The sequence below is a fragment of the Callionymus lyra genome, chromosome 3, assembly GCF_982586985.1.
Source record: "Callionymus lyra chromosome 3, fCalLyr1.hap1.1, whole genome shotgun sequence".
Taxonomy (NCBI): Eukaryota; Metazoa; Chordata; class Actinopteri; order Syngnathiformes; family Callionymidae; genus Callionymus; species Callionymus lyra.
Window position 1 is genome coordinate 18,639,615 of NC_141820.1, and position 24,021 is coordinate 18,663,635.

At 38.2% G+C, this 24,021-nt stretch overlaps 1 protein-coding gene across 9 annotated transcripts in view; it reads right to left on the reverse strand.

The window, feature by feature from the left end:
• The window catches only part of ptprz1b (protein tyrosine phosphatase receptor type Z1b), a 50,847-nt gene extending 32,625 nt beyond the window's left edge, over positions 1-18,222 (reverse strand). For all 9 annotated transcript variants that reach the window (XM_087786785.1, XM_087786793.1, XM_087786789.1 and 6 more), the window contains exon 1: positions 17,995-18,222. In XM_087786785.1, the coding sequence (XP_087642911.1) occupies positions 17,995-18,058 (64 nt within the window). In that variant the 5' untranslated portion in view covers positions 18,059-18,222. The remainder of the gene's footprint in view (positions 1-17,994) is intronic.
• Between the last annotated feature and the right edge of the window lie 5,799 nt (positions 18,223-24,021).

Sequence of the window (24,021 nt, forward strand, 5' to 3'; positions counted from 1 at the left end):
TACACCCAACTTTGTTTATATAACAAGTCCCTTGGAGGTGGAGACTTCCGGGGAATAATGACGCGCGGTGACAAACCTTGATGTTTGACTAATCCCAGCAGAGTGCGTTTGGTTATGGTCAACAAGATTTAATCTATAAAAAGTGTTTTCAGTTATTAGTTGCTCTTTAAAAGTTTGAGTCTTTAGGTCTTCAGTGATTAATACATATTGAAAAAGATTTGTTTTTAATTAAATACCTGTAAACTCTAAATGTTCCTCCTACACCTGAACGCACCACCATCGACCACCATATAACCCCACGCACCGTGTCACAGGTTATGGTTTTGGTGTGTGTTAGAAATCTAAATAATAGATGCTACAAGATTCACACTCAGGCATGCGTTTGCTCTCAATCACTCGCCCAATGTAGTCTTTAGGTGCAACAACTTAACATTTGAGCTTCTTGTGTTTCACTCAAAAATGTGTGGGTGTGTGTGTGTGTGTGTGAGGCTTGTTGCCTTCAATCAAATGGTGAAAGTTGAGGCTGCGTGAAGCTCTCGGTGTCGAGGCGATGACTTCATCAGACTTTGTTTCACTCTGTAGACTCCGGCAACGTTGAATGATTCGGTTTGATCATCGATTCATGTGAGGAAGAAAAACCCCTGAAGCGTTCGTGTGTGTTTTTTACAGCAGAATTCTGACTTACAAGACGATCACCTCTGGCTACTTCAGCTACAATCCATGAGAGCTAGTTATTAGAAAAATAAAGCTGAAATGAAGTGAGAATGTGAACAATTGTTGGCACAAAAGGAGAAAATAGTTATTCTTTCAGAGGCAAAAAACAACCTGGTTTAACCTTTTGATTCATATTGCTTCTCAAGTCACCCTGGTCTCGAAAAGCGCTATATAAATAAATATTACTTACTTACGTACATGTATTGTTTTCAAATCCAAAGGTCTTTTTTAAATTGAAACTAAATAAAATAAATGTGGCACGTCTTATTTTAAGAAAAAAATACTATTGACCTTATTTATTCATTAGTTGTTTCTACTTACACTTCAAATCTAGCAGTTTATGTATTTGCTTCTTTAGAATTGTCGTTTCAAATCACTAAACATTTGTCAACCTTTTCACAAACCAGCAATATGTGCTCATGTAACAGTATGACTATCCAAACACAGAGCAGATGCATCAATAGTAACTCAGCCACAATTATTCTTTTTTTTTTTTTTTAAATCAACGGAACTTTGATCATTCAATTTTTCTCAAAAAAAAAAGGAAATAAGCTTTTAAATGCATGAATAAACAAGTAAAATCCGACAAATTTAAATATATATATATTTAAATTAGTAGTTAAATAAAAGATACACATGATAAGAAAAGCATATTAATAATGAATAGAAATAAAATGCATCAAAAATACTAATAATAACAGAAGAATTGGTGGGATGTTGCTACTCTGAGCAGCTTCATGGCGTTGACTACATGTTGCAGATGTTTTTGTTACAAAATAATTACTTACAAATAAGTGTTATTAGTATAATACTGCAGGATTCCCAGTCTGGGATAAATAACATGAAAGATAAAGAACAATATGGTCTAATGTAGGCTTCAATTATTACAGCATTTGTAATATCCATGTATAAAAAGATTGTTTTTGTTTAAAAAAATAACAATAATAAATTAAAAATTATATTAATCCGTTGCTGTCACTGAGTTCTATTATGTAAACATTTATTTTCCATGAATTTCCTTTGTCCGACATTGTAATGCTTTTAATGTTTTTTTGTATAATTTAATCAAGTGACATATTGTATATTTCGTATTTTAGTCCTGTTTACTTAGAAATAGCTAGTGCAGTCCAGACTAACGTCAAGTCACAGTCCTACACTCAGGAGGTCCAGGTTGATCCACCCTGATGGGGCGGACTGTAGGAATGGTTTATCACCTCTTGACGACACGAACTCTTCTAGTGATGGACAGACGCGGCAGACCTGGCGCCAGAGAGTCAACTGTGAACTCTTGTTCCCCCCCCACACACACATCTCTTCAGGGGCCCGGCGACCCACTGGATCCTGCTCTGCGTCAGCTGGTGCAGTCGGTGCTTCACTCGCTTCCAGCCTCAGTCCGATTTATTTTTGCCAGCCAGAGATCATCGACAAACACACACGAGACCAGAGCCTCATTATATTCTTTAAACTCTCATTCTCACTTCATTAAGAGTCACTTGTTCAAAGTTAATTGAAAAAGAGGCGGTTAATTGGAAAGATAAGCGGAACTGTGGAAGACCTGGACGGGAGATATGAATAGCCAAGGTCTGATTAGGTTTGATATATTCACCCTCCAGGGTCGGAGCCTCGACCATCTCTCACCATCTGTTCACTGTAAAAGCTAGAATGTTACACAATGATGTGAGCTAATAACAAATGTTGTAAGATGGTCGCAACATCTGAAGAAATGAAACCAATCACATGCGACAAAGGTTTTGTAAATGTCTAACGTGAACAAAAAAGTACCAAATATTTGAGCGAAACTGCCCTTTTATGACGACAATCATACACATGTGCATGTGTGTTCTATCTATTTGGATGGTGTAGGTTATAATGGAACATGGCACAAGAAACATAATTGCATTTTATAACTTAAAACAATGGTAGGAACTCTGAACGGACATGATAATCAAATTTATTTGTTATGTTTATAATGAAAAACTTTCACTTATTTACTTTATTTCACTTTTTTTCTGCCAGTGGACTTTCAGGTGTTTTAAGCTGCTGTGGTAGGATTTGAAAATGTTCCTCAACTGAAAGTAATATTCATTTATTCATGGTTTTACATCTAACATCTAATATGTGAGACACTCTGTGACCAATCTTCTAACACTCACTTCCTCTCAGTGAACTCATCACTTTTAGGCTCAAGGTGACCCGGAGCCTGAAAACAAATGGTATCCCACTGCGTCGTCTCTGGGTCAAGGTGAAAAAGGGATACCACAAACACATTTGTTTTCAAGCCTTCGGGTCACTTTGACCCAGCGATAACACAACGATTAATAAATAAGTTATTGAAGTTTAACTCTTGATGTTTCACAGGATAAACCACTTAATAGTATTCAAATTCAAAGGAAGCAGGAACCAACTACGGTGATAGAATCCTTTATAAAAGCTGCACTTATGTGGTTCCATGACAGCTTTTTAAATCAAGTGTAGATTTCAGGGGCCACCATGTGACTTTTGTCCCCCGAACCCTCCTCCCACCTCATATCCACTTTCACTTTAAATCAACCCAGCGAGGTTTGGCGGCTCTTGTTATGAGTTGATTAGATTAGAAGAGGATCATGTTCTGAGTGGGACACAACTTTTTCATTGTTCCACAGACACTCGACAGCAGTGATGCGGCAATATTAGACCTCTGCAGAAGGCTGTGTGTGTGTGTGTGTGTGTGTGTGTGTGTGTGTGTGTGTGTGTGTGTGTGTGTGAGAATCACTGTGTCCATCAGTGTTATTGTTCATAAGCGGGGGAACTGTACGACACTGAGGCCCAGGTTAAAGGTGCTTATACATTTCAACAGCTGTTCACCGACACACACACACAGACACACACAGTGTCCGGTAACAGCAACACTCTATCCAGCGTGAAAGTAGATTACAAATTCCTCTGTAGCTCCTTGTCCTGGTCCCAACTAAAAAGAGACTCCGAACTCGGAAAAGATTCCGACGGGCCCGTGAAATACAGTATGAAAGGCACAAAAGAGCTTGTGTACTTTGGGGGACTTCCACCACGTTCTACTTCCTACTCGGGGACACGTCTCAGGGGATGCGTTACCCACTAATGTCACGTTGAGATGAATCGATATCGAATGTAAAGAGCAAGAGAATTAAGAGAATCAGATTTCTGACCAAGTTAACTCTGAGGACTTGAACTCAGTGGATCGTATGATCCAGAGATTTTGATGCAGAATCTGCTGACTCAGTTGACCATTGGATGATCCAATGACATATTCTAGCTTGCAATGATTAATAAAATATTATGATAAAGAAAGTGGTCAACCAGACAAAAGAAACACTGGACATCTAACTTTGCAGCCTCAAATTCTGCCTGGAATCTTGGTGCGATCCCAGGTTTAGTGTCAGAAAAAGTTAGATATATTCTGATTGGCTGCCCTTCATTTTAACATCATGTTATCGACATACAGAACTTTTAAGATCAACTTATAGATCATGTTAAATGTATCGAGTATCCCTGGTGTAAACAATATTGTGGCCAAATAATCAAAATGATATTCAAGACAGTTTATTCTCTAAATAACGCATTTAAAGCATGCATAGTTTTCATCTATTATCTGATATTAGCTCACTTACAACAATTTGCCTAAAAGATAACGTTTTTGTAAAACAGTCTAAATTAAAAAAAAAAAAATCTCATAGCTCGGTTGATGCTAAATGCTAATGTTATTGAACCATGAAGCTTTATCGCAACATGTTTGAATCGGGGAATTAGGAAACCGTCCTCGATTACATTTGTATTTGTTCAAAAACAACAACAAACAGTTTTCATAGCCAAGTAGTGTTGAGCTAAATAAGATATTCCTTGTAGAAAACAAAAAACTAGTTGTCCTAATGGTATAAATCCAAAACATAGTGTTAGCTTAGGTAGCTTTGAGTTGCAGCTACAAATGCTAACACACACACATTGTGTTGTTATTCATCTAAATTCAAATTAAACTAAATTAAGACAGTAATTTAGTTTGGTCTGAGGTAGATTTTCAGTCATTTGAGTCGATTAGTAACAATAATAGATTCATTATTAAAAGAGAGAAAATCGTTATTTTTATTGTGTTTTTGTCAAATCTACTGGGTACTTAGTTACTCTTAGTTGAATTGAATTGCATAACTAAAACATCCCATTTGTCATTTGACAGAAATGTATAATTATATTAATATTTCAAGCAATGCTTCTATTTTTTTTTTAATCCTGTGTTACATCCGTTTGTCGACCTCCGTATTTAAGATAATCTTCTTGCCGTTTTAAGGTACATAAATAGATATTTGGGGATAAAAATAAAGAGACACAAACCTGGATTTTGGATTATTGCTTCGGTAAGAAGCTTATATTTTTCTATTTCATGTTTGTTTGCGAGCATTGGTGGCGCTTGGAATGTCAAACGGATGTTAGCGAGGATTTAAGCGGAGGTTTAGGTCGAGTGCCAGAGGAGGAGCTCCATTACCGGCGAGGACGGAAATCTTCTGCATCCCGACGTTTGAACGTGAAGAGCTGAGAACGTGTGAACTGTGGTCCCGCAGGTCTGACGGCACACGGTTTGACATTTACAGAACGTAGACGTTGACCCGTTTTTATCTCGGTCCAGAACACACAGGCTTCACCACAGATGCATTTTCTTTTTTTGTATGTAATTACAAGCTTGTTTTTTCTCAGTAACTCTTAAACACGGTTTGCTTCCGACGGCTTTTTTTATGAGTATGAACCAACTTTCTGATTAGAGAACATTTGGGTTTTAACAAATTAAATTCTCATTTTAGATCATCTCTCAGAAGATACTAAATTCTTAAATGTGCATTTTATTAGTGTTTTTATTCCGAGTACATCCAGTATTTTACAGTGAGTGTTGGTGAACACTGAAGTCGTAATTGTGCGTCCCTGTGTTTGCAGATTAACCCAATTTGCGCATAGTCACCGAGCACCGGCTGAGCTTGGCCTCCTGCATCACGACAAGCGTCCACCTCCGTGGTGAGCAAGTGCTTTTCGCTGATCTGCTTCCAGATGCTTCTTTCCATCAGTTTGGCAGCAAAAGCGAAATAATTCTCTTTACGCGTGAGAAGGTGACGAGTGATCCAGGAGCGGCTCACGGAGCTGTGGACGGATGGCGAAGCTTAACCAGCGAGATTCGAACCTACAGAAGTTTAGTGACCGTTGCAACTCAGATCATCACATTTACATTCATCATGTTCACGATGAGAAGCAGATGCCAAAGTCTACCCTTAATACTGTGTATATGAGAATACAATTTCAGGAATGTCATCAAAAGACTTCTACAGTCAAATTATTCTTTTTTTCAGAAATGTTGAGACACAATATACAGTAATAATAATAGAAATAAACCAACTTTTAATATAAGAATATTTATTGTATAGTATACTTTGAAAAAAGTGTAAATACAAACTATTTGGGATCATCATGTTACAAAGCAACCAGCGTTAAGGTGAAAAGTATTTTTAATTTACCAATGCCAAAATTATGAATCTTTAGTTTGAATCTATGAATTAATTAATCAGGAAAATGTCCCTGATTCCTCCAAGCACATATAAATGTGTTCAGAACAACACACTTAAATCCTAAAGTTTAGCTCTCTCAGATTTGAGATGCTAGCTCCAGAAACTTTTTCTTCTTCATGACATTTAATTTTTGTCGTTCTTATTTGAGACACATGACACAAAAAAAGGGTTTTCGTATATAGATTTAATAATCTTGCTCGAATATTATTATTTTCATTTACCTTCACTACAATTGGAAATGTACGCGATTCATTTTAAGCTAAAGTGAGTACATGTTTCACTGAATGCATGTACATTAAAGGTAGGGTAGATGATCATCAAAACGTTGTGTGCAACCTGCATTAAAAAATGAAAGCTCAACCCTATCTGTTCAGAATTTTCCCTGTAACCCTTTAATAAGTAAGGTTGTTTAGAGAGAAACGTTTTGAAAATCGGTATCAAAGTGAACGTTAAAAATCTACAACAAGTATCATTGCAGCCCCGGAATGTCCGTTACAGGACTATATAGATAACAAGTGAAACACCGACATCTCACAAGTCACCCTGGAACCTCTTTTGATTGAGAGTGGAAGAAAGGATCTCGAGAGAACACAGGTTAAACTAAGGGAGAAGGAGGAACGGAAAACATGAGATCCATCAAAGGTCACATCCAGAGCTGCATGACACAAAGAGTCATATTTCTCTGCCATAAAAGTTTTATTTCAAAGTTTAAGACCTTGTTTCTGTTCCAGATTTGATGATCTAATCGTTGCCCCCGCGGTCGACCTCTCAGAACCGGGGGTGAAGTACAACAGCCACGACTGTCGCGGTGTCAAGGGAGCTATTTCTGTCCAAAATCCACTCGTCGAGGACTCAAGTCGCCGCGTTCCACATCAGCATTCTGCATGAATGAGCCCGGTTACCACGGCAACACTTGGCGGCGGCGTCATGACAACGGAAAAGCGGCGCTGCGGCGGGTGGAACACGACCACTTCCTGTTAGCTTCCTGCCCCGAGTCTTCCGGTCACCATGGCTACCGGGGTCTCCGTCGTCGGGGGTCGTGACCCCACTTTTTTTTGGGGAGAGACGTCGGGATAATAACAGGTATTATAAGCTGCTCCCGCGGGAGATAGAAGCTGTAAATCATCCAGAGCTACATTCTTCTGCAGGACTGTTGGATGTATTGTGTGTGGGCCAGCCGTGGGGGTAGGAAGGGGTGAGAGTGAACTGGGGGGGGTCTCCTTGTGGGGGAGAGGTTGATCAACTTTCAACCTGCTAATTGGTCACAGCATCAGCCCCCACATGAACTTTCTCACAAGGACAAAAAAAGCAACTTAGATAAAGCACTTGGCTGAGAAACAGCTCAAAGATTTAAAAGCAAAAAAGAAATGTGACAAAAACCTTAACACTTAGTTAGGGGAGAATTAATTGAACATTATATCTAAACTCATATCTAATCTTATCTAATGATTTCTTGAACTTACCGTATATTCCGGACTATAAGTCGCAGTTTTTTTTTCATAGTTTGGCCGGGGGTGGGATTATACTCTGGAGCAACTTATGTGTGAAATTATTAACACATTATTACCGGTATATCATTTCACATGTTATTTTCACACTAAACCGCAAGAGGGCGCTCTAGGCCTGTGTTGATCATTTCGACGTAGAAGAGGAAGCGCCGCATCTTCTACCTACGGAGTTAGCGGAGTTGTTTAAAAGTGACACCGAGGATGAACATTTCATTGGATTTTAGTTTTTTGGAGTTACACGGATGGTTTGGTAAACTTCTTAGCATGTTATTTATGCTATAGTTATCTGAATAACTTCTTAATATGTTATGTTAACATACCAGGCACGTTCTCAGTTGTGTCATGTAACGTAAGCATACCGTACAATTATTCAGCCTGTTGTTGCCTCTATTTTTATTTTAAATAGTTTTTCGAGATGACATGTCTGTTCTTGGTGTTGGATTTTATCAAATAAATTTCTCCCAAAAATGCGACTTATACTCCAGTGCAACTTATATACGTTTTTTCCTTCTTTATTGTGCATTTTATGTCTGGTGCGACTTGTACTCCGGAGCGACTTATAGTCCGGAAAATATGGTACTTATTGAAGGACATGACTTAACAAAAAACCAAGTCACGCCTTTGTATCTTGATATTTTGGTGAATATATTAAGAAAAAAACTTCTCATTTGATCATGTTCACTTCTTCATATCATGTTCATATTCTTAAAATATTTATTCATCGTGAGTCTTGTGATAAAACATGATGATAATAATAATAATGCAATAATGTTTTCATCTTATATTTTTAACATCATGACGTAGATATTCTACTTCCTTTCTTCGCTATTTCTGATCATCATCTCCTTTTCTAACGTCCATGTTTCAGCTCGACGTCAATATATAACGTGACCTCGGTCAGGAGATTCAATTGAGCTCCGGTCTCTGAAGCTCTGTAAACACTCCTGAACACAGTGACCAGGACAGTTTAAGTGCTGCTGGAACATCATGTTTGAAAGGAGTGTATTCACTCACATCCCCTTGAAGTGACCCCGGACAGATGGTTCTGGACGTGGTTGTGTTGCGGGTCTTCAAAAAGGGAACAGCAGTGTTCGGCTCAGACAACAGACCACGATTGTCAGCTGCTGTAACTTCAGATCGAAGGAGGAGAGACCCCAGACCGCGAGGTGCCGTCCTGACGACTCCTAAAGTCGACTCTGAATCCGCCGTCATACGCTCACGTGGTTCTTGCATAGCTTAGAATCTCAGACGTTTATTTTCGTTTGTATTTCAGCGTCACATTTGTCTGAGCAGCTGTCGACTTCACCTTTAACGGTAATTCCAGAGGAAGCATTTCTTATTCACCATTATAATCAAAACCGTTGACAATTACAATTTAGAGAATCTTTTTCTATTTATTTATGGAAATCTAGTCATCTTGATTTTAGTGTTACACACCAGTGAAAAGAGAAAAAAAACATTATTCAGCTGTTTTATTTAATCATAGGACGAGGAAGTTCTGTGTGGGAGGTTCTGGAAAAATTTAATGGCTCCTTCACAAGCCGGGAAATGTTTTTCACATTTTTTTTTTTAGTTTTAACATATTTCCCACAAAAAAAAAAAGAAAAAAAAAAGAGTAGAGGTATGAGGGAAAAAAACAAAACAAAAAATGATACACCAATAGATATTTTGTCAAGTAACTGCATTGATATACATCACTCATTCAATGCATTTATTTATTTTCTTCTTTAAAATCATATTTTATTTTCTAAAAAAGGTATTTTATGGATCACAATTTAATAAAGTGTGAATAAAAACAATAATTTACAATGAATATACAAAAAGCATTTGTTCATTTTTTTGCCGCAGTTACATTTCAGGCCGCTAGATGGCAGCAGTCATTAAGTCGACTCTAGACGGATTTTAAAGCTGATGTTTGGACAGACTGTATATTTAGTTCCATTAGTGCAACCAAAAAAAGAATGAAACACTTGCAACGTTTCATTAAAATCCACTTAAATCGTTCAGAAATTACGAAAAGTGCATCAAAAAAATGTGTATGGTGTAGGAATTGCTGAATATATTGTATTGGGAGTAAGAAAAACATTTCACATGTGTGGAGTTGACGGTTCGCGTCATATTTGTCATGAAGCATATTTACAAAGCATTAAAGATACACCTGCTGTCGTCTCTCACGACGTGGTCGCACTCGACTGAGCAAGCGACTCCATCTCAGCCGTCTAAAGTGTGACACTTCACTTGATAAGATTATAATGTGCTATGTTTTCAGGATTAAACTTGATCTTGTGTTTACTCTTGGAGGCAACAGGTCAAAAATTTCTCCTTGATAAGAAGGAAATATTCTGTTAGACAATAAATACATCAGACTGGACATTTTATAATAGTGTGTCAGCAGAAGAATTGATCGCAGCATAACTGTGTTATTTGAGGTGACTGGTCTTTCATTATCAATTTGTCAACCAGTATTTACGATACATGCAAGGACCAAAGTACATGTTGATGTTGGACTAGGAGCCCCAGGAAATCAAATAGAAACACGACTGGTTCGTAGACTTCAGCTCTGACACAAAGAAAAGAAGCAGAATTAGAAAAATCTGAGTTCAAGATGGTTCTCATTGGAAATGACTAGAAAATGATCATGTATCAAAAATCAAGATTATCCAAAATTACTTTTTTTTTGTTTTATGGATCTCTAGCATCAGCACAATTCATTCAACTTGTCTTGTTCTTGTTAGGTTCATAAGAGTTTATTTCAATCCGACATCTTCCCTCCAAGCATGTCCACAGAGAGACCAATCATCTTTTGTAACTCTGAAGCAGCTCGAGTGAAACATATTTCTCTCAACTCCACATTCCTGTCCAGTCGTCTCAGCATCACAGAGATCTTTAGTACATCAGGACTGAACTTCAGTGCTGCAGGATGGATCCGCACCGAGCAGAACCTTCCAGACGGATCCGAAAATATTTCACAGAGACAAAAGTCAAAATCTTTAGAGCAGGTGTTGAATCATTTAATGAAACATCTGTGCTGTTGTGCCGGATAAACAGATCGACCTCATTTATCGTGCTTGTATGTGAAGTCTACAACATCTTGCTCTAGTATCCCGATGTTTTGTATGGAAATCAAAGCTCGCAACAGAACACCGGGGGTCACCAACATAGTGCCTGAGTCTAGATGTACAATATGTTCATCTCTTAATGGAGGGATGCGTTAGTGTTGGTCATGAAATAATATCTGTGTTTCAGTTTAAACGCATTTAACTTCTTTTTAACATTGTTTTATTTAGCAAAATGACCGGATTCACTACAATATTATCGACTTATCTCCCTCATGAGTTGTTTTATCAGCAACAGTTGTGCATCCGAAGAAATTACAACTATAAAGTAGTACCGGAGGAATCCATGTGCATCGATCCTTTATACTGCACAGCGGGGGAAAAAAAAAAAAGGATCTTACAACAATCGTACAAGGTTTGAGTCCAGAGTAATGGGCAAGGTCGGAATGGGTTCCTTGAAATAAACCCTTGCAAAACAGCTCGCTTGGCAACGTTATGTTGACATCACAATGGAAAGTTGACCACGTTTAACATTGACAATGGTCATCAATGACCCCTTTCTTGGTCTTCGTTAACACGGACAACAGGATTAATTTATATGACGACCTCAAAATCAGTAAGATATCTACCATATATCGGTTAGATATAGAACATATATTAGTAAGATATGGGACATATATCGGGACAATATCAGACATATAGCGGGACGTTATCAGTCATTTAGCAGGACGTTATTGGTCATATATCGGAACAATATCGGACATATATCGGGACAATATCGGTAAGATATCGAACATTTATCGGTAAGATATCGGACATATCAGCTAAATATGGGATGTATAATCGGTTAGATATCGGACATATATCAGCTAAATATTGGATATATAATCGGTAAGATATCAGAAATATATCGGCAAGATATCGGACGTCTATCGGTAGGATATCAGAAATATATCGGCAAGATATCGGACATATATCGACAAGATATCGGACGTCTATCAGTAAGATATCAGACATACATCGGTAAGATATCGAACATATATCAGTTAAATATCGGACATATATCGGTAAGCTATCGGACATATATCGGTAAGCTATCGGACATATATCGGTAAGATATCAGACATATATCAGCTAAATATCGGATATATAATCGGTAAGATATCAGAAATATATCGACAAGATATAGGACATCTATCAGTAAGATATCAGACAAACATCGGTAAGATATCGAACATATATCAGTTAAATATCGGACATATATCGGTAAGCTATCGGACATATATCGGTAAGATATCAGACATATATCAGTTAAATATCGGATATGTAATTGGAGATGCGAATCTCGAATTCATTAAGAAAATAAAGTCAATTCTATCACAATTAAAATAAGTAGACTGTGTTCTTTGGGCTGTTCTCAGTTTTCGTCAGCAGCTCGTGAGTTAAAATCCAGCGCGACAGACCAGACACCTAGTTATGAATTTCTTACAGAAAAGTCTGAGTTTTTTCATCACCTGAGGAAAGAAGTCCTGGAAAAAGGAAACAACTGTTGTTACAAAGCTTTACGCCGTCAAATCCTGACGATCGCGTTCTCCTTAAACCCCCTGCCGCCCCTGCCTAGACGTGGCTGTCGCACAGAACCCAGATCAAAGAAGCAGAACCATCAGTTGCTGCCCGACTCCTCGCCAGGAGGCGTGTTTAACAGCAGAACATCGATGCGCCGACACAAATCCATTGCTGCGATGTTGCCATTTAACATTCTCGTCAAGAACCATGGCAAAGAAAAAGATGTCATCGCATGTCAAGGCAGATATAGACCATAGTTCTCACGAGGACGGTAAGGCACAGGTATGCAAATGTGACATTATCATCTACTCTATGATATTTAAACTGGATTCATTTAGTCTTCGTGAAGCTTCATTTTAAAAGTGTTTCAATCAGCCTTTCAACGACGACCTCATCTGTGAAGCTTTTTCTTTCTGTCCTTAATATTTGTGGACGGGGAAGTAGATCCCACCAGGCTTTGAGCTCGTTCTCGCCTCCTCATGTCTCTTTTCTTCAAGCAGGTGAGATCTTCAAAGACGGTGATTTTTAAGTATCATTGTCAGACACCTCTGAGCGAAAGAGGCACGAAAGCGTTGTTGAGTTTGAAGGATGAATAGACACAGTGTAATCCAGAAGGTTCTGTAACCGCACATCCCATCGTAGTGTTGCCAGGGGATCAATCATGATCATAGCGTATGATTATCAATTAACCGATCATATGATCAATCTTATAATGTTGTAAAAGTCCTGAAGTCATCATTTCTCATGTGAAAATTGCACGTTGCTGATCATTAGTCTTTTGATACTGTATTCATATTCAACAGCAGTGTATCCATTTTTTTCCATACTAATTGGTTGCAAAATGGCAGCCCTTATTTAAGTCAGGGTCAAGGGTCAAGGTGGCCCAAAGAACCAAAAACAAATGTGTCTGCGGGTGACCTTGACCCAGAGATAATACAAGGGTTAAAACAGATTTTTGGAGATACCGTTTTTTCCAAAACCATTTAAAACTTCATCAAGGGTCATGTGGTCTGTAAATTCTGCAACGCCAGGGTCAAGTACTCGGAATGTACTACAATTATATATCGTATAGTTGCTCCTGCGTGCTGTGAAACTCCATCACACAAGGGGCCAAGTATAATGTATATTTACTGTCTGTAAGAGGGAGTACAAGTTTGACTAAGATTTGTTTACAATATCCGTGTTTGTTCTCCTTATAAAACACTTTCATTAGTTTTACTGTTGTTAGAAGTCTCTAGGGCTGCACGATATTGGAAATAAGTGCGATATTCCTGTCTTTAATGCTATATCGATATTAATGCAATATATATATTTTTTTCATCAAAAAAAGGAGCTGCATCCACGCGCAGCCACGCTAGTACTGTAGGGAAGGTCCGGGAGTCAATAAAAGGAAAATAATGTGATATTTCCCTATCGTTTATTTCCAATCTTTGATGCCGACATGATCGGAGAAAAATATCACTTAAAACGCTCAGTCTCGCGGGACTTGCATTAGTTTCCCGCGAAACTGAGCGACATCAGAGAGGAGCCGCCGGCACGTCGCAATATCACCAAATTAATAATAAATCTAACCTCCTTGTACACGCACACATAACAGTTTTTAAATAACCTGAAGCTAACAACATAGCTCATTGGCATACGGCGAAGACGGACAGGTTTAAACTTGTTTGGATGTTCAGCGATCTTATAAGAAAACAACTGAGACGAGATGAAAAATTATAAAATATGTTGCTTTAGCAAAAGGCGTTGAAAGAGATGAGTTAGCAAGCTGCGCCGCACAGCTCACAGACAGACAGAATGTAAACGACAACGAGACATAGAAGTACAAATTGACAACTTTACAGAGCATTACACTGATTGGTTGAAGTGCGCATTTAAGAAATGCTCAATTTATACAATAAAAAAAAATTCTAAATTATTGCAAATGTTTTCGATATGCATAGCACACGTGCCAATATCACGATATAGATATTTTTTCGAAATATATCGTGCAGCCGTAGTAGTCTCCGTTTTATCCTTTCGATCAATAATCTCTGTTTCTCATCTTAAACACTAGATATTTATAGGTCATCATAAGAAAATTCATATTATTTCCCTCAGGTTTTGAGAAAACCATCCAGCAGGCGACATAAATTGACTTGGCCTTAAATTAGACGCTTGTCTTTCAGGGTAAAATGTGATTAAACTGTGCAAATATAGTGGAATCCAGCCAAGATCTTGTTCTCGAGGCTCATGTGCGAATGATTCTTTAAACATAATGTCTGTCTCAGTGTCATTAAGCGCTCCATGTTTACATCCATTATTCATCGCTAGAGTGCCAACAGTGGCCAGGCAAGAGTGCCACTATTTTGTAGCCAATTACATCCTCACCATCAGGCTTTCGATGGTGCCAGCGGATGCTCCTCCTCGGGCTCGAACGCTCCCCAGACGCGGCGCCGACAGACGCTATCTCGCAGAGCATACGGTGGAAATCATGAAAGTGTTGGAAGCACCAGACACTCTCACAGGTTGATGGATCCCGTCGAGCTGCGAGATGATCAATAGCGAGCGCCCCCGTGTTTGTGTCGCCGGATACAGCCGCAGGCGGCGTGCCACTGATCCGTCGATCCCACAATTCATTGCTTCACTGCCGCTTGCAATGAACAACAAACACGTGCAACATCAAGTTGGAAATAAGCTGTAAATATCTTGAAAAGTTTTGAACCAGCAAACGTCTCCAGTCTCGCGCCGGCACATGACCACGCAGCCGGAGCGGCACTTATGGAATGACAAGCAGCAGCTGTGAGATCAGGACGTATGGAGGGGGCGCTGCTGAGAGCATATGCTGCTCATATGTGACGCTTCGCTAATGACTGACTTAGATGCTCTATATTACACCTGTGATGTTTTACATTTATGCCCTGATGCCTGCATCTGCCGTTACCATAGCAACCCTTGGAAAAACACTTTCCAGAGAGCTCGGCTACTGTGACTCAAGTCTTCCATCATCTTCCCTTCAAGGGGTGAGAGAGGACACGAGCGTTTTCCAGACACCTCGGACACAGACCGTCTCAGGCTGTGTCCGAGCCACACAAGCCATTTTGAAACATTAGTGAGTCGTTGCAGCTTCAGCAACGTAATTTTTTAGCGATGCTGATGCTTAGACTCCTTTATTGAGCAACCTTATTGCATCTAACGAAACATGAGTAACATCATTTCCCAGTGGCGTAACATGAGCAACTTCATTGCTAAGAGGCGTAACATGAGCAACTTCATTGCTAAGAGGCGTAACATGAGCAATTTCATTGCTAAGAGGCGTAACATGAGCAACTTCATTGCTAAGAGGCGTAACATGAGCAACTTCATTGCTAAGAGGCGTAACATGAGCAATTTCATTGCTAGGAGGTGTAACATAAGCAACTTAATTGCTAGGAGGCGTAACATGAGCAACTTCATTGCAAAGAAGAATAACATGAGCAACTTCATTGCAAAAAGGCGTAACATGAGCAACTTCATTGCTAAGAGGCGTAACATGAGCAATTTCATTGCTAGGAGGTGTAACATGAGCAACTTCATTGCAAAAAGGCATAACATGAGCAACTTCATTGCAAAAAGGCGTAACATGAGCAACTTCATTGCAAAAAGGCGTAACATGAGCAACTTCATTGCAAAAAGGCGTAACATGAGCAACTTCATTGCTAAGAGGCGTAACATAAGCAACTTCATTGCTAAGAGGCGTAACATGAGCAACTTCATTGCAAAAAGGCGTAACATGAGCAACTTCATTGCAAAAAGGCGTAACATGAGCAACTTCATTGCTAAGAGGCGTAACATGAGCAACTTCATTGCTAAGAGGCGTAACATGAGCAACTTCATTGCTAAGAGGCGTAACATGAGCAACTTCATTGCAAAAAGGCGTAACATGAGCAACTTCATTGCTAAGAGGCGTAACATGAGCAACTTCATTGCTAAGAGGCGTAACATGAGCAACTTCATTGCAAAAAGGCGTAACATGAGCAACTTCATTGCAAAAAGGCGTAACATGAGCAACTTCATTGCTAAGAGGCGTAACATGAGCAACTTCATTGCTAAGAGGCGTAACATGAGCAACTTCATTGCAAAAAGGCGTAACATGAGCAACTTCATTGCAAAAAGGCGTAACATGAGCAACTTCATTGCTAAGAGGCGTAACATGAGCAACTTCATTGCTAAGAGGCGTAACATGAGCAACTTCATTGCTAAGAGGCGTAACATGAGCAACTTCATTGCAAAAAGGCGTAACATGAGCAACTTCATTGCTAAGAGGCGTAACATGAGCAACTTCATTGCTAAGAGGCGTAACATGAGCAACTTCATTGCTAAGAGGCGTAACATGAGCAACTTCATTGCTAAGAGGCGTAACATGAGCAATTTCATTGCTAAGAGGCGTAACATGAGCAATTTCATTGCAAAAAGGCGTAACATGAGCAACTTCATTGCTAAGAGGCGTAACATGAGCAACTTCATTGCTAAGAGGCGTAACATGAGCAATTTCATTGCTAGGAGGCGTAACATGAGCAACTTAATTGCTAAGAGGCGTAACATGAGCAACTTCATTGCTAAGAGGCGTAACATGAGCAATTTCATTGCTAGGAGGCGTAACATGAGCAACTTAATTGCTAGGAGGCGTAAAATGAGCAACTTCATTGCTAAGAGGCGTAACATGAGCAACATCATCTAAGAAGAAATGGCATTAGCAGTGTTATTGCTAGACGCAACCTTAAAAATGTCAATATTTACAGGCAAAACACAAGAAACAATGTTACCAAGAGGTGTAATCAAGGCCAAAATGTGTAACATGAGTAACATTATTGGTTAAGAGTCAAAATCATAATTTAAAGCACGACATGATTTGCTCCAGAAACGCAATAAAAAATAAATTAGAAGTGTCACATGACCAACCTCATCACACAGCGGTGGAACATATCTTAGAGATCTGACAACTGTTACGCCTTAAAGCAGCAACATTATTGATTAAAGAAGTCACTCTTCAGCAACATCATTATTTAGATGTGTATCAAGAGCATTCACTGAGCAAAGTAACTTCATTACTTTAAATTGTAACATTAACATTAGTGACATGAGGTGACCCTCACCCTGAGAGACATCATGAACCAGAATATGAGTTCAATCATTGGTGCAGGTGTGATGTTCAACAGAAGGCATTAAAAACATCATTCCTCAGAAGTGTATCAAGAGTGACCTGGATACTCAAGATGAGACAGAACTCATGCTGTCAAACTTCATAGGTACTGACCACTGCTGAGCGCTACAATTTGGTTTAAAAAAAAAAAAAAAGAAGACTCGCAGCCAGCTGGTCATAATGTTGTGGTTTCAGCTCAGTTAAACCCAGTCGGCTCCAGACTAATCTCAACACAGGAACTTCCCAAAAATGCGCGCAGATGAAGCACTGCAGCAACCACCTGCAACACTGCTGGGAATAAACCCTAATCTCTGTCGGATTGACGGAGATTACGTTGATATTCCATTCATTCCGAGTGTTTGGAATCAGTGGACCTGAAATCAGTTCAAACACGAGCCGTGGACCGAGAGACATGCGGTTCGGTTCCTTACCCATCAGGCTGAGGAGCAGCAGCTGCGAGAAGATCAGGTCTCTCCTCAGAAGTCTGGGCTTCATGCTGGTCCTCGTGTGGACGGAACAGAAAGAAGAAAGAATCGTCTCTGAGTGAAGCGACGAACTAACTGCTCATGGTTCCTTTGGTTCCTCTGGTGAGCGCTGACGACGATCTATCATCTGCGAGCTTCCACTTGGTTCTGCTGGGTTTGGGTCGAGGAGCGACGTGGTGGGCTCGTCTGAGGACGTGGACGCGCACTGGAGGCGCGCCGCCCACTGCCCTCAGTGGAGATGAACCACTCAAGAACACTTTGAATCAATTTTTAAATCTTAATATTACCTTATTATTGCCTGTATTTTAGGGAATAAACGGACATACATAACGTGACAAAAATGTGTTTTTGTTTTGCTTTTTTATCCAAAAAAATATTTTTTATTGATAACCATACACTAATTTGAGTCAACATTTTACTTGAGTTTCGGGCTTTTTTTAAAATTATATTTAAACGATATTTAATCTTATTTATTAAATTGAATTGGTTTAGTTGGGTATTTTGCCTGCATTTAAAACGTAATTACTGCTGTCATCTCTTATACTACATTTTATCAACAGATGTGTACTGGGGGGGGGGGAGGTTATTATTATTTTTTTAAATTATTATTAAAGAAAACATAAAAAAAAAAAGATTTAATTGGAAAATTATCGAAAATAAATTTTAAGATAAAAATGTAATTTGATGTTATTTTTAGAAGTGCCACTATCCGGAAATAAAAACATATATAGAAATAACAGAATCATATCTAAATGTTTTTCAAATTTTCACGTTTATTTCAACTAATTTATTCATTTTCTTATGATTCCCTAATAAATACTTTTTAATCAAATTTGTTCAGATTTATTTTTTCTTTCTATTTTTTTGGTGCATTTGTTTGTTTGCTCTATAACTTTAACTTGCTATAATAGTTATTTTTATATTAATTATATTATTTCAAATTTACCAAATTGTGTTTTTAAATTCTGTATTTATTCAATGTTCTAATTATTATGAAACATTCCCTGAATAACATTAGTCTCTTCAATATCTTCGCCAGATTATCTTAAGTATCTCAACAAATGGCGCCTGTAAAAAAAAACAAAAAAATCCCCCCCCCCTGAAATAAAGGGTCTTTGGTTTAAAGAAGCTTCTCTGGTAAATTCCTGGCAACAGTCAAATTCCCTAATTCTCACCAGATCCACCACCCACAGCAGCGGAGTACCCAGAGTTCACGAGCAACAGGCAGCAGAACCCCACGGCAGCAGGAACTTGTGTGTGCGTGAGACCAACTGCAGACCCACAATAACACGCATCAATTAGCATAAATTAAGACGCTAATCCTCTTTAGATCGGGAGGGAGCCTCGTCTCACTTGTTGGACCAACATTTTTTTTTCGGATGTTTGCTACAATATGCTCAGAGCTACCAGGAGTGGTGCTCCTGTGAGTGCTGGAGTTGTGGGAAAGAAGTCTACTCGCTCAAATCCAAGAGTCTTTAAAGCAAGAATACGTAACATTTTGTGGGGTTTTTTCTTCAATTTTCTGTATCGTAGTTTCATTTCAACAATTGTGACTCATGCAGTAGAACTCTCTAGCTAGTTATTCTAACTATGATCTTCACTACGTATGTTCGTCTGGACGACTCACCTGGAAAAGCTGTGAGAGTCGCATGAACTTCTTTACAGAAGTGGGTCATGACTTGTTAAAGAAAAAAAATACTTTTTTTTGTGAACAAATGTTAAGACAGTAAAATGTCTATGGCGAAAATTTTTTTTTACAATTGCAGGTTTACTATTCCGACACTAGAGGGCGCCAGAAACGCGATTTATTTTTCTTTTGGAGGCACTTTAACACAAGAACTTTTTGTGGTCATAATCAAGGGGGACCATGAGACATGAATATTTGAACAGCGATGTGACTTCCTGTCAATAGTCGTCGCACAAATTCACTTGTTTGTGTCGCCCACGATGATACGAGGTCAGAGTTGTTCGTATGGGTGTGTGTCTAGACACTCTGATTTCCTCCTACAGTCCAAAAGAGGTTAAATCGTTGCCTCTTAATCAATTATTGCATTCGTCCATGCAGGTGTTGGTCTCACCCCGGGGTTGCCATGGCCGCGCTCGGGACAATCGACGGGTGTTATTGACCAGCAGTTGCAGCAAGTGAAGGTCAGCAGGCTGCCCGGCGTGGCTTGATGAACACCGGTCGATGTCGGCTCTGATGTCTCATTTTTTAATGAATACCTCCGCCGCTGCCAATATCGCAGGACCGGATAAACAATGTGTTCCAATTACACAGTTTAGATTCCGCCTTTCATCTGACACTTCAACTGCTGCATAAATTATCGCGAGGGACGCCGAGAGCGCTTTGTCAGCGTCTCGATAATTGATGGAAGGAGACGCTTCGTTAGTCGTTTCATGATTTCATCGGTAAGGAAACGATAGGATTCATGTCGCAAACACGATGAAAAGATTGAATCTTCTGTAGTCAGTCCTGCTCACAGATGGAAGTCCTGGACCCTCTGGTGAGTTTGGCCCTCATCGCTTCAACATCCTGGGTGTTTAGAGATAAAATATCTTAAAGAGATTTTACAAGACTTTGGCCAATGTCACTAAAATGTATATCTTTAATGTCTGATGGATTATGTAAACAATAGTCTGGATTATTTAAACATCAGTCGGGATTTTTCAAATAATAGTCTGGACTATCCAAACCTTTGCTAAGATTATTCAAACCTTTGTCTGGATCATTCAAAAAGTCTGGATTATTAAAACAATGTGCTGTATTATTTAAACATCAGTCTGGGATATTTAAACTCAATTTATGGATTATTGAAACATAAATATAGATTATTCCAAAATCAATCTAGATTATTCAAACAACATCCTGGATTATTCCAAGATCAATCTAGAATATTCAAACACAAGTCTGGATTAATCAAACAATATTTTGGATTATTCCAACATTAATCTAGATTCCAACAATCTGGATTATTCAAACATCAGTCGGGATTATTCCAAGATCAATCTAGAATATTCAAACACAAATCTGGATTAATCAAACAATATTTTGGATTATTCCAACATTAATCTAGATTCCAACAATCTGGATTATTCAAACATCAGTCGGGATTATTTCAACATTAATCTAGATTCCAACAATCTGGATTATTCAAACAAAAGTCTTTATTATCAAAACTTTTGTCTGGATTATTCGAATATTAGTTCTAGATTATTGAAATGTCACTTCTGGAGTATTGAAACAATATTATGGATTATTCCAACAATAATATATATTATTAAAACATCAGTCTGGATTATTAAAACAATATTCTGTATATTCCAAAATCAATCTGGAATATTCAAACATGAGTCTGGTTTAATCAAACAATATCCCGGATTATTCCACCATTAATCTAGATTAAAATAGTCTGGATTATTCAAACATCAGTCTGGATTATTAAAACAAAAGTCTTTATTTTACTAGTCTTTACTTTATTTTATGTTCAAATCTTGGTCTGGATTATTCAAATATGATTTCTAGATTATTGAAATTACACTTCTGTATTATTTTAGAAACCAATATGGATTATTTAAACATCAGTCTGGATCATTAAAACAAAAGTCTTTATTATTCAATTGTATGTCAAAAATCACTTTTAGATTATTGAAATGTCACTTCTGGAATATTAAAACAATATTAAGGATTATTCCAACATTAATCTATATTATTCAAACATCAGTCTGGATTATTACAACATCAATCGAGATTCAAACCTCACGTCTCATGAACAAGTTCCCAACAGCTTCATTAGTAATTGTTCCAACAGGGACAAAAAGGTTTTAATCCGGGTGATCCAGATTTCTCAATACACTCATTTAAATCCACAATCTTTTAAACCATTTAAGGTAGTTTTTTTTGTCTCCAAAAGCAACATTTGATTGGATTATTGTAATTAGTCTAACAAGTATTCCAGGACTGCCATTGTGGGTTTCAGATTACGGACAAGAAAACCAAACAGGAACATGAAACAATAATTAAACTGATTTAATGAACCCATTCATTGTGCTAATGGCTACATTAAAAAATATGTTTCTTCCTATTTCTTTGTGTAATTCATCATGAATGCATTGATGATAAACGATAATGACCTCATGAGTTAAAAGTTTCAACACTGACAACTTCATTTTAAAGGGGACTCAGAGTAGACTGTGATGTCATCTGGATTCTGGATCCTTGTTTAGGAATATGAAACATACGTCGAAATAGGCAGGTGGTCATAATTATTTGGCTGAATGTGTCTATATATCTGAGATACATGCGAGTCAAAGGCAAGTTTGGGAGCCAACTAGGGGTCTCTCTGTGTAGGATATGTATAGAACATATACTTGTGCTTTTGTGGGTTTTGTACGGGAACTCTGGTTTCCTCCCACTGTCCAGAAACACACTTAATTGATGATGGAAATCCTCTTTGATGAGTGATTGTTGGACTTGGAGCGATCAGATCAAAACCTTTTTAATGAGTAACTGAAGGTTGTCGTCGTAACTCTTCTCTTAGATGTAGCCTTGGTTTTCACTCGCTGGCATTCATTTTTGCAACAGGAAGCAGGAATGATTTCAGAAGCTTCAGGATAAATTCCAGCTGTTTGTTGAGAGGATGATGGAGTTTATGTCACGACGGTTGAAGATTCTCTTTAACAGAAAACCAGCAAGTTTAATAGAAGATCGATCATTCAATAAACCACGTCATTCTAGAGTTACATTTTAATCATGAATTCTTATGCTCAAAAAAAAACAACCTTACAACATGGTGACCTCAGATCATGTCATTGTAGTAGTAAGGATGAGGATCAGCTACTCTAAATCAGACTAAAGATCATACACTTTCTTCAGATGTTCAAGAATGCTTTTGTTCCGAGGTTGGTTTTTTGCCAATAGTTTCTTGATCTAGACCACATCTGTAAAAACTCAAGGACCAGGGGCCAAATCTTGGCCGCCAACTCATTTGATATGGCCTTAAAAATATTTAAATAGATATTGTTGGGTAAGAAATGAATAAAACGGTTATTTTGATTCCATCAGAAATGTTCGATCTGAGTCTTGATACCTTTAGATAATGACAAGATTATCCTAATCTTTAAAGACTAATGAAAGAGGAGATAGTTTAGAGGTAAAAAGCCTTTTTTTGTTGTAAATTCAAGGCTTTATTCTAAAATTAGAATTTTAGAATCAAACTGGAGAATTTCCTCAAGTTCTCTATACTTTAATTCAAGTCAAATCATAACAAAGTTATCTGAAGACGCTTCACAGTTCAAGTAAGACTAAATGGGAGAAAACAAAAACAGACTCCACCAAATCGACAATGAATGAATCACAGTGACAGTGGCGAGGAAAAGAAGGCGGAAACCTCGAGCAGAACCAGACTTGATGTTGACGGCCTCCAGCAGTGACCGGCTGAGACAGATGTATGGAGAAAACGGGGAGGGAGGATAAAGTGAGAGTAGAGAGTCAAGAGTAAGAACTCTTATCAAAAGAATGATTATTTACTGACAGTTTTTTTGTTCCGTTTTTTTTTAACACAGGCGGCACATTATCTCGTTAATGGATGGGTGTTGATTAGGTTCGTTCTGATATGCACAATAACGCCCAACCTGGACAATAAAGAAAACAAAAACTTAATTAAAAAAGGAAGTATATTTCCAAATAAAACATGTATACACTTTCATGACATTTTCATCTCTGAACACGGTCATCAGTGAACAGAGAAGCAGATGGAGCATGAATGTTCCTCCCATGATGCAACACTAATAGACTCAGGGACTCATTCATTCCTCGTGCTATTAGATTGTTTAATTCTGAGTTTGGGTGCAGAAGTGGAGTGAAAAGATGATTCCATTCCATGTTAATCTTTGTATCATTTTCTTTGTTGTTTTCTTTGATCTAGGTTCTTTATCTTTAGATTAAGTTTGTGTCATCTTGCACTTTCTTTTTAT